Genomic DNA, 12,496 nt, shown 5'->3' on the forward strand with positions numbered 1-12,496 from the left:
TTTCAAAGACAAATGGTCCTACCGCCGATTAAATTCACCAGTACAAAGGATATGCTATTCAAGTGAATCACAGTTTCAATTAATTTTGGCAAGTAAAAATACTACTGACATTGAGCACAGATAAACCCCCGCTGCACCGTGGTACAGTTAACACCAAATACCAATGAACAAGGGAAAAATACCAATGAACAAGGGAAAGCTGAACATAACCTTCTCTGGTTAGACAAATCAAACAAATGCCAACAGGTCATCAATAGGTTGTTTCTCAGCAGTATATGTACTTTAAACTATAACTTAGTACAATTAGGAAGTATGCAACTCTAATCACAAACCTTCAAGTAATAACATACAAGAATACAACAATGGTCTGCTGAAGGTGTTCAGCGATGAATATTTCCCCTCCAGGGATAACAAAGTAAAAAAAGAATCATGTATGTGAATTCTTGCTGTTAAGTGGACATTCCAGCCGAAAAGGGCAACAGTAGAAGAATGTGGCAGTCTGTTAATTTATTTCCTTGAGCTGATTCCCTCTGCCGAATGGCCATCAACTTATCACTGACTACTTTCTACAGCTGAGGAATTGTTGCAATCTGTTGTAGAATAACTCTTCAATGCAGAGAGGCGCCATATATTTCCTCAGGTTGCTGCAAAAATGTAAGCTCCTTTGCAGCATTAGTCTCCGTAGACAAATTTCTTTTGCGTGTAGTACTTGTCTTCACTCGCCTTCTTTTTCAAGTTTCTTTTCTGTTCACAAACCCCAAGAATGCTGTTTAGTAAGGATAAACAGGACTTAAACAAACTAAAATAGAAAAATAAATTTGTATCTATCAGGCAAGTCGCACTGTGGGAGTGTATACCTTGTACGCTTCGTGGTTATCAATTATTCTTGTTGCGACCGAAACAGATGTTATTGTTTTGGGGCTTGTGACTACTTGGAAAATACCCATGCTCTTTGGAAGGGCATACGGATCAACTTCACTCTGCAGCAATGCATCCATGAAGTTTCTAGTTCAGTTTGGGCAACTAATTTAGGTAAGTTTGACATCAGGATACATTAGATTGTAATTAACAACTTACAGCAGAACCACCCTCGGCTACTGTCCCATGCACAACCAATGAAATGTTGAATGTAGTGATCTGCGGCATGTGAAAAAAGAGAAGGTGTGAGGGTCTGCTAACAACAAACATCTCTGCAACGTATACAATACAGTCATTCTTGGAAGCATATGCTTGAAACTTACCAAGTCAGGTACGAGAAATAGGTTGAAACAACTTATAGAAATTTATAACATACCATATCCCTTGAAACCTCCAATGGTGCGCCTATTATAACTTCGTCAACATAGCGACAGGCGAGCACACCCAGGGTACGCTCATGGAGGTGCATGATAGGAGGATAGCCTCTTTTTTCCCTGCACAACTGGTTCTCATAAGCATGGTATATCTAACCTTATACAATACAATACAGGCTACATGTTTTTTCTGTAGGAACACATAACATATATAATATATGGTCAACAAGTTCCCTTCATAATCCAAAAAAATATGTTAAATAAGCACCTGATGGACTGGTCATCATGTACACCAACAAGAAGGAAGTCACCAAGTTGCCTAGCACTTCTAAGGATCTGCATTAGACAATAACATAAAATTTGTTCAATGGCAAAATATGAATCCCACCGAAATCAAACTTTGTGAGTTATTGAGAAAATTATTTGCATGACAACCACAAAAGGTACCTCAACATGACCAGCATGGAAAAGGTCAAATGCACCATCTATATAAACAACACAAGCACCTGGCGAAGGAGCCTGAACACACATGAGCATATGTTTCAATAAATGAAATAGAAGGGCATTGACATAATAGAAGGGCATTGACATAGAAACATGTAAAATGGAATTGTAACCTCCTGGAAAGAGTAAGCATTAAAACCATGATCAATATGGTACAGTGGAAGCATTAAATGGTATTTTTACATTTAGTTACATTAATAGACAAAGATATAGCAAGCCATTTTCTTTGTGTTCCCTAGAAGGCTGATCAAATAAAGGAAGAATAATAAGCAACATTGGCCTTGGGGATGGAGTTCCCTAAATTATCATACCTGCCCATTTGAAAACTGCATTATCCGGCGGGAAGTTGGAAGAAAATTGGATAGCTGGGTTTTCATCTGATCGCATGATTTCACTCCAGCATTCTCGTTAACACCCTCTTTATGCTTGAATGTTTGCAATATTCTCCCTGTGTGGACAGATTGTTCTCATGTAAGATTGCAATAGACAAACAATGAATCGCCTACGATGAGCATGAAAACATTTTCAAGAAATGCATGATCTGCACCTATACAAGGCTGTAAATAATAAGTAGCAAGAGAATATCTGATCACCCAAAAATAGTGGCTTTACTAATCCACATGGTAATCTTACCGACTATATCGGTGCTTGAGACACCTTCAGTACGCCTGATTTGCTTGTATCGTCCAGCCTTCTTTGCTAAGGCATAAGCATCCGTTCCATCAGGTAGAAGACAAGGATCATCTCCATGTATAATGTAATCAATGTTGTATTTACTGAAGAGGGTATTCATAAATTCTTCTGTAATCTCATAGGGTGCATTGGGTATGACTTCATCCACCCACTTTAATCCACTAACAAGCGTCAACCTAGGGGGTACAAACATACATATACACAGAATGGTAAGTTCAAATGGAAGACCAAGATCCTGTACATCTATCAAAGCTTAGTAATTTACATTTCCTGCAAAAATAAGATAGAACTAGATCATCTCAATATTTTCTATAGTCTGAAATCTATATCCTTTGAGGCATGCATGGCGGTAATGTAACTTCATCGACGATATAGTTGAGTGTATGCGAAATGAATCAGCAGATCTTGTATTATGCATGAGAAGATTAGAAGAGAATCATAGCTATTACAGTAATTTGCAATCAAAGATCAAGTAAACAATGAAATCCAGGAAGTCCAGGTATTCAGAAAAATTTCAGATAATATCATACTCGTAATTGGTTTGACAAGCCAATCCTACTGCTAGCGTCGTCAACACCCTCTGTTGAAACAGAATAATGTATTTCACAGGACAAGGAAAGTAGCGCCAGTAGTACCTCTCTTCCATCGAAAGCACAGGCGGGCCCTTATTCGCCACAATCTCCTCATCACTGACAACGCCGACTACCAGTTGATCTCCCAGCAACTTGGCCTGTCGCAACGCGTTTGCGTGGCCGTAGTGCATGAGGTCAAAGCATCCATCCATGTACACTCTCACGGGCCTTTGCCGTTCCTTCTTCTTGGGGACTTGTCCTAAATATGGCCAAAAGTATGGAGCAAAAGGAGCACCAATTCCTCCAAAATAACCCGTAGATAACCAAAGAATTGCAACAGTCACCATAACTCCTCCAATTCCAAAAAACTGTGAATAATATCCGCCATTCCAGAGCCCCTGGTTGTTCTCAAATGCCAGCAAACCCATCATCATTTTGAGGTGTAGAAGTACTGCCCTGATATGGGTTCAGAAAAAAGCAGCAAAAATGAGACCTCATAATCGATGCATCCTCATGCAAGAAAGGGTATCATGTATGTAATTACAAAGGAAAGAAAAATGTCTCGTTCTCCAAACTTTGTGCAGTTCAATTTCTTTTGTTATGTTTGGAACAAGAAAGTGACTCAAAAGTAGATGTGCCTTTTCAATACTTTATCATGAAAGGATGGATAGATACTAGACGTATAACCAGGACTATTTGCATTTGCTCAACGTGCTTAGCTGCGAAGTCATGTTTGACCAAATCCTAACCACCAGATATACTGGAAAGCTACAGATTGAGCCAAAAAAATTGTTGGAGAAGTCAGAACAGACTTAAATTGCGTCAGTTAGAAGCTACGTAGCAACTAGTGGAGCTCAAGAATCCACGAGATATTGCCATAAATTTTGTTCTGAAGAAATATTTTCCAATAACGTCGATTGTTCAGACCACTCTACAAAAAATAGCCCCAGAAGACAGGAACATGCAACAAACCGAAGTGACTGATCATCTGAATATGCACTGAAGGAAATTCTGGCAGAATAGGGAGCATATATGATTTCCAACTCTCTGAGCCTCGAATTGTAACCAAAATCAAGCGAGGGATAATCTGATTCTTAGCTCAAATTTTGCATCGCAGCCAACCATGCACAACCAAGCAGAATCTAAAGGTGCGTGGGTCCAAGAGAGACAGGAGCACAAACGGAATCACGAGAGATGGGAGAAAACGAATAAAGGCATCGGCCCGAATTCCCCCACCATCGAAATGCTAATTCCAATGCCGCAAACGGCAGAAATAATCAAGTGGCGCCGCGCATGCATGCGCCCACCTGCCCACGATCCGTGCTCAAACGCGGCATGGATCGATCACCCTAAGGTACGAGCAAACGCTGAACGGAGGAGAGGGGGGGAAACAAGCAACGCCTAGGAATAATTTCCGGGGATTTTCGCTTCCTTGAACAACAACAAGAAGAAGAACAAGCCGAGAGATTCGGAGACAGGAAAGGCGCGCACCGGAACGAGGGGGGCAGGCGACCGGCGGCGGCGGCCGAGATCGGGCGCGCGGCGGCGAGATTCCGCGGGGATCTCCGCCGGGGCGGCGCGGGGCGGGGGGGAGAGCCGCCGTCCCTTCGTAGCGCGGGAGGAGGCCGGGAGGAGATCTGCCTGCCTGCCTGCCACTGCCGGGGCGCGGTGCTGCGTGTGGCGCGGTGCGGAGAAGTATCTGCTTTGGCGTCTCGCTTGTCTCCGTCTGGTGTATTTTCTAGGGGAGGCCTCCGGAGACGAGACGAGACGACAGCTCTTCCTTCCCCCTCCGCCTCGCGTGTGGTGGTGTGGGCACCCCCTCCACCAACTGATTCCCCCGCGGGGCCCACCTCCTCCTCGCTATAATATCGCGCGTCTGACGCGTCCTCCTCCCTTCGCTCTCCCTACGATTCTGCGCCGGCTCGCCGTCGGCCCTTGTCGACGGCCGGGTGCCCACTGCCCAGCGCACGGCGCAGGACCGACCTCCCGACTCCGTCTGCCCCTGCCGTTACCCCGGCGGAGAGAGCGAGGGGGAGGGGCGTGAGGACGGGAGAAACGGGTCCGAGAGGGCTAGCGTGGAACCATCGCCGACCAGAAGAAGAAAAAATCTCCTGCTACACTTTTTATTATTATCAAAAAAAAGATGGCTCCTTTATATACTGTATTTCACAAACAACCAGAGTTTACACGACTATGACAATTGACAGGATGAGCAGGGAGTTCACTCGATTTAGCCAACGAGCCACCTGATTGGCACCACGGCAATTGACCCAAGTTTTGTACTTACGCGTGCTGCGTGGATGGCCACGGCATTACCTACGGTACGGTGCGACTCCTCTACCACCACATGGCATTGGCTTGTCGAATATATTTATACGCAAAGGGTTATATGGACTTAAAGTTGTAATTGATTTTTCTTTTTTTAGAAATTGGAGTTGTAATTGACGTGGTAGATATGGGTCGTGTAGGAGTTGGATACGTTGTATTTTATGTCGTTTATATGTTAAGAGGCACCACACATTCTAATCCATGACGACTTGATAGCTAGGTACGCGAGGGAGCCAGTGGCTTGTGCCGGCGCCCGGGGGCCGGTGTTGCGGTATTTTAGGAAGGAGCGTCCGTAGTCATTACCTGAGGATGTAGCCATCGGTGAACCCCTTAACAAATATCGTGCATTGATGTGTCGTCTACGATCTAACATTAGTGTTTTTATTTTAGTGCCATTGGCATTGGCACATGTGGCTGGCAACAAAAAAATGATTTAGGGCCGGTTTTTTCATTGATTATGCAGATTCTAGATCTTTATACAAAAAAAAAAGCGAGACAATATGGCTATGATCCTTGTTCTAGCGATTTTGGCTAGTCTTTCGGAAGAAAACAATTTTAGGTTACACAAGACAAACAAAGTATTAATAAGGAAAAAGCTTACCTTCAACCGACTGATAACGCTCGCGCGTCCGTCGGCTCCGCGTCCGTCGGATCGTGTGTTGATCAGACGGACGAGAGCGTTCCTCGCTTCCGCGTCACGCGCAGACATTTCTGAAACTGGGTGGTTGTTTCAGGAATCATTTATGCAGCTGTAACGCTCTCGCGGTGCTCCCGCAGCTCCTTTGTGTCTATAAGGGCGACGGTGGTGGGATCTGGTAGGGCGACGGCTGGCGGCGACGGCGGGTGGTGTGGGGTGATGCGGGCGCATCCAACGCGGTGGCGACAACGACCGCTTCGGGGTCGGCGGTTGCCAGCGGCGACACAAGCAGGTACGGCCACGTGCTCCTTTCCCCCATTTCTGGTCGGCCCTGAGATGGTTCTCCTCTGCTTGGCGGCTCCTCCTCGACGGCTACATGCCTCATCGCAGCGGTGCTCTGTTGTAGGGAGACGCTCTTCGTCGGCGCCACCGATGTAGGTGTTGGACTGTAGATGTGTAGTTGTAGCAGGGGATTGGGATTTCTCAGATCTGTTGTTGTAGAAACTTCTCATTCCTTTGTAGCTAAAATTGGCTCGTTATAGTAATGTGCTGTAGGAATTTTTGTAGCTCAAATTGGCTGTAGGTGCTCCGTGTATGCTATCCGTTTGTTGTGCTAGTAGGTAATCTCTTAATGTTCTAGGTTCTCTTGTCCTTTGATGTTCTAGCTTCATGTAGCTCAAATTGGCTAGTAGGTAATCTCTGATTTTTTGCAGCTCAAAGTTTTCTATAGCTTTTTGTCTTGAATATAGTGATACATTATTTTGATGTTCAGAGAGAAGTTTCTGTAGCCAATTTGATGTTCAGAGAGAAGTTTCTGTAGGAATTAGTGATGCATTAGTGAAGGTTATGCTTCAGGAAATCTTGTACTGCTAGCTTATAGCACATGAAACTTAGTTTTTGCTTCTGAAACTACATATATGTTTTCTTTGAAATCTAGTTATTGTTTTTCAATATTTTGTATGAAATGTAGGTCATGTTTCAATACTTTTCTCTGATTTTTAGCTCATGCTTACATGACAGGTGTAATTTACCTCATGTTTATCTAATTTTAGTTGGATTTAGCTGATGTTCTCTCAAACCCGAAGGGAAAAGCTTACCTTCAACCGACTGCAAATAGCTATGTGTTTCTTTGTGTTGATAAACAATAAGTAATAGAGGAGATCATGTTGCAGAGATACAAGAAGGAGATACGGGTGTAGGGTTATTTGATCTGGTCGAATTAGTTTCAGGGGGCACAACCGGGGGGTTTGTGAACCACAATGATATTTCAGAGAAACTTACCTTTCTGAAACTAGTTAGTAGGTTATGTCTATAGCTTATGTTTCTGAAACTACATGAATCTTCAACTTTTTGCTTCAATACTTTTCATTCTCTGATAAGTAGATATGCATTGCTGATAGTCTCCATGTTTTGATTTTTGCTCTTGTTTTGCAGCATGCCTATCTTCCAAACTCGTTGATCGGTAAAGCGGCTGCGCAAAATAGCCAATGCCATCAAAGGGAAAAAGAGAGATGTAATAAGCAAGTCCAGCTTCGAGGATTTGTTGTTTATATCTCCTTTGGTCCCTCCTCCTGAAGAGCTTCTTGATTTCATTGTTATGAACATTCACCCTAAGAATCGTGTGCTGAAGCATGTAATCTTCGCATTTTTTGTATTTCTTTTCTGTTGCATAACACCTTTTGTTTTCTTTAATATTCTCACAACAACTACTGATTTTTTTGTGAATTGCAGGATTAATGACTGTTGGGGAACGTAGTATTTCAAAAAAAACCTACGCACACGCAAGATCATGGTGATGCATAGCAACGAGAGGGAAGAGTGCCGTCCACGTACCCCCGTAGACCGTAAGCGGAAGCGTTATGACAACGCAGTTGATGTAGTCGTACGTCTTCATGATCGACCGATCCTAGTAGCGAACATACGGCACCTCCGTGATCTGCACACGTTCAGCTCGATGACGTCGCACGAACTCACGATCCAGTAGAGCTTCAAGGGAGAGTTCCGTCAGCACGACGGCGTGATGACGGTGTTGATGAAGCTACCGACGCAGGGCTTCGCCTAAGCACCACTACGATATGACCGAGGTGGATTATGGTCGAGGAGGGCACCGCACACGGCTAAAGATCAATGATCAACTTGTGTGTCTTGGGATGCCCCCTGCCCCCGTATATAAAGGATCTAGGGGGGCGGCCGGCCAGAAGGAGGGCGCGCCAAGGGGGGAGTCCTACTCCCACCGGGAGTAGGACTCCTCCTTTCCTAGTAGGAGTAGGATAAGTGGAAGGAGGAGAGGGGGGAAGGAAAGGGGGGCGTCGCCCCCTCCTTGTCCAATTCGGACTAGAGGAGGAGGGGGCGCGCGGCCCTGCCTTGGCCGCCTCTCCTCTTCCCCACTAAGGCCCATGAGGCCCATTATACTCCCCGGGGGGTTTCGGTAACCCCCCGGTACTCTGGTATATGCCCGAACTTGCCTGGAACACTTCCGAAGTCCAAACATAGTCATCCAATATATCAATCTTTATGTCTCAACCATTTCGAGACTCCTCGTCATGTCCGTGATCATATCTGGGACTCCGAACTACCTTCGGTATATCAAAACACATAAACTCATAATATCGATCGTCACCGAACGTTAAGCGTGTGGACCCTACGGGTTCGAGAACTATATAGACATGACCGAGACACGTCTCTCGTTAATAACCAACAGCGGAACCTGGATGCTCATATTGGCTCCTACATATTCTACGAATATCTTTATTGGTCAAACCGCATAACAATATACGTTGTTCCCTTTGTCATCGGTATGTTACTTGCCCGAGATTCGATCGTCGATATCTCAATACCTAGTTCAATCTCGTTACCGGAAAGTCTCTTTACTCGTTTTGTAATGCATCATCCCGTAACTAACTCATTAGTCACATTGCTTGCAAGGCTTATAGTGATGTGCATTACCGAGAGGGCCTAGAGATACCTCTCCAACAATCGGAGTGACAAATCCTAATCTCGATCTATGCCAACTCAACAAGTACCATAGGAAACACCTGTAGAGCACCTTTATAATCACCCAGTTATGTTGTGACGTTTGGTAGCACACAAAGTGTTCCTTCGGTATTCGGGAGTTGCATAATCTCATAGTCATAGGAACATGTATAAGTCATGAAGAAAGCAATAGCAACATACTAAACGATCAAGTGCTAAGCTAACGGAATGGGTCAAGTGAATCACATCATTCTCTAATGATGTGATCCCGTTAATCAAATGACAACTCATGTCTATGGCTAGGAAACTTAACCATCTTTGATTCAACGAGCTAGTCAAGTAGAGGCATACTAGTGACATTCTATTTGTCTATATATTCACACATGTACTAAGTTTCCGATTAATACAATTCTAGCATGAATAATAAACATTTATCATGATATAAGGAAATATAAATAACAACTTTATTATTGACTCTAGGACATATTTCCTTCAGTCTCCCACTTGCACTAGAGTCAACAATCTAGATTACATAGTAATGATTCTAACACCCATGGAGTCTTGGTGTTGATCATGTTTTGCTCATGAGAGAGGCTTAGTCAACGGGTCTGCAATATTCAGATCTGTATGTATCTTGCAAATCTCTATGTCTCCCACCTGGACTTGGTCACGGATGGAATTGAAGCGTCTCTTGATGTGTTTGGTTCTCTTGTGAAATCAGGATTCCTTTGCCAAGGCAATTGCACCAGTATTGTCAAAAAAGATTTTCATTGGACCCGATGCACTAGGTATGACACCTAGATCGGATATGAACTCCTTCATCCAGACTCCTTCATTTGCTGCTTCCGAAGCAGCTATGTACTCTTCTTCACACGTAGATCCCGCCACGACACTTTGTTTAGAACTTCACCAACTGACAGCTCCACCGTTCAATATAAACACGTATCCGGTTTGCGATTTAGAATCGTCCGGATCAGTGTCAAAGCTTGCATCGACATAACCATTTACGAGGAGCTCTTTTTCACCTCCATAAATGAGAAACATATCCTTAGTCCTTTTCAGGTATTTCAGGATGTTCTTGACCGCTGTCCAGTGATCCACTCCTGGATTACTTTGGTACCTCCCTGCTAAACTAATAGCAAGGCACACATCAGGTCTGGTACACAGCATTGCATACATGATAGAGCCTATGGCTGAAGCATAGGGAACAACTTTCATTTTCTCTCTATCTTATGCAGTGATCGGGCATTGAGTCTGACTCCACTTTACACCTTGTAACACAGGCAAGAACCCTTTCTTTGCTTGATCCATTTTGAACTTCTTCAAAACTTTATCAAGGTATGTACTTTGTGAAAGTCCAATCAAGTGTCTTGATCTATCTTTATAGATCTTGATGCCCAATATATAAGCAGCTTCACCGAGGTCTTTCATTGAAAAACTTTTATTCAAGTATCCTTTTATGCTATCCGGAAATTCTATATCATTTCCAATCAACAATATGTCATCCACATATAATATTAGAAATGCTACAGAGCTCCCACTCGCTTTCTTGTAAATACATGCTTCTCCAAAGGTCTGTATAAAACCATATGCTTTGATCACACTATCAAAACATTTATTCCAACTCCGAGATGCTTGCACCAGTCCATAAATGGATCGCTGGAGCTTGCACACTTTGTTAGCATCTTTTGGATTGATAAAACCTTCAGGTTGCATCATATACAACTCTTCTTCCAGAAATCCATTCAGGAATGCAGTCTTTACATCCATTTGCCAAATTTCATAATCATAAAATGCAGCAATTGCTAACATGATTCGGACGGACTTAAGCATCGCTACGGGTGAGAAAGTCTCATCGTAGTCAACTCCTTGAACTTGTCGAAAACATTTTGCAACAAGTCGAGCTTTGTAGACAGTAACATTACCGTCAGCATCAGTCTTCTTCTTGAAGATCCATTTATTCTCGATGGCTTGCCGATCATCGGGCAAGTCAACCAAAGTCCATACTTTGTTCTCATACATGGATCCTATCTCAGATTTCATGGCCTCAAGCCATTTTGCGGAATCTGGGCTCATCATCGCATCCTCATAGTTCGTAGGTTCACTATGGTCAAGTAACATGACCTCCAAAATAGGATTACCGTACCACTCTGGTGCGGATCTTATTCTGTTTGACCTACAAGGTTCGGTAGTAACTTGATCTGAAGTTTCTTGATCAATATCATTAGCTTCCTCACTAATTGGTGTAGGTGTCACAGGAACCGATTTCTGTGATGAACTACTTTCGAATAAGGGAGCAGGTACTATTACCTCACCAAGTTCTACTTTCCTCCCACTCACTTCTTTCAAGAGAAACTCCTTCTCTAGAAAGGATCCATTCTTAGCAACGAATGTTTTGCCTTCAGATCTGTGATAGAAGGTGTACCCAACAGTCTCCTTTGGGTATCCTATGAAGACACATTTCTCTGATTTGGGTTCGAGCTTATCAGGTTGAAGCTTTTTCACATAAGCATCGCAGCCCCAAACTTTAAGAAACGACAACTTTGGTTTCTTGCCAAACCACAGTTCATAAGGCATCGTCTCAACTGATTTAGATGGTGCCCTATTTAACGTGAATGCAGCCGTCTCTAAAGCATAACCCCAAAATGATAGCGGTAAATCAGTAAGAGACATCATAGATCGCATCATATCTAGTAAAGTACGATTACGATGTTCGGACACACCATTACGCTGTGGTGTTCCGGGTGGCGTGAGTTGCGAAACTATTCCGCATTGTTTCAAATGTAGACCAAACTCGTAACTCAAATATTCTCCTCCGCGATCAGATCGTAGAAACTTTATTTTCTTGTTACGATGATTTTCCACTTCACTCTGAAATTCTTTAAACTTTTAAAATGTTTCAGACTTATGTTTCATTAAGTAGATATACCCATATCTGCTTAAATCATCTGTGAAGCTGAGAAAATAACGATACCAGCCGCGAGCCTCAATATTCATCGGACCACATACATCAATATATATGATTTCCAACAAATCTGTTGCTCGCTCCATTGTTCCGGAGAACGGCGTTTTAGTCATCTTGCCCATGAGGCATGGTTCGCAAGTATCAAGTGATTCATAATCAAGTGATTCCAAAAGTCCATCAGTATGGAGTTTCTTCTTGCGCTTTACACCAATATGACCTAAACGGCAGTGCCACAAATAAGTTGCACTATAATTATCAACTCTACATCTTTTGGTTGCAATATTATGAATATGTGTATCACTACTATCGAGATTCAATACAAATAGACCACTCTTTAAGGGTGCATGACCATAAAAGATATTACTCATATAAATAGAACAACCATTATTCTCATATTTAAACGAATAACCGTCTCGCATCAAACAAGATCCAGATATAATGTTCTTGTTTACTGCTGGCACCAAATAACAATTATTAAGGTCTAAAACTAATCCCGAAGGTAGATGTAGAGGTAGCGTGCCGACGGCGATCA

At 43.1% G+C, this 12,496-nt stretch overlaps 1 protein-coding gene across 1 annotated transcript; it reads right to left on the reverse strand.

Moving 5' to 3' along the window:
• Positions 1 to 200: 200 nt before the first annotated feature.
• On the reverse strand, positions 201 to 4,826 carry LOC119277630 (ethanolamine-phosphate cytidylyltransferase-like). The gene is made up of 10 exons (XM_037558912.1): positions 4,553 to 4,826; positions 3,125 to 3,517; positions 2,430 to 2,665; positions 2,108 to 2,244; positions 1,740 to 1,811; positions 1,561 to 1,628; positions 1,295 to 1,412; positions 1,078 to 1,137; positions 858 to 980; positions 201 to 744 (listed from the first exon to the last, which is right to left on the reverse strand). Exons 2-10 carry the CDS (start codon positions 3,493 to 3,495, stop codon positions 673 to 675), a joined length of 1,257 nt encoding a protein of 418 aa, XP_037414809.1. The 5' UTR covers positions 3,496 to 3,517; positions 4,553 to 4,826; the 3' UTR covers positions 201 to 672.
• Positions 4,827 to 12,496: the final 7,670 nt, after the last annotated feature.

The sequence above is a fragment of the Triticum dicoccoides genome, chromosome 3B (assembly GCF_002162155.2).
Source record: "Triticum dicoccoides isolate Atlit2015 ecotype Zavitan chromosome 3B, WEW_v2.0, whole genome shotgun sequence".
Classification (NCBI taxonomy): Eukaryota; Viridiplantae; Streptophyta; class Magnoliopsida; order Poales; family Poaceae; genus Triticum; species Triticum dicoccoides.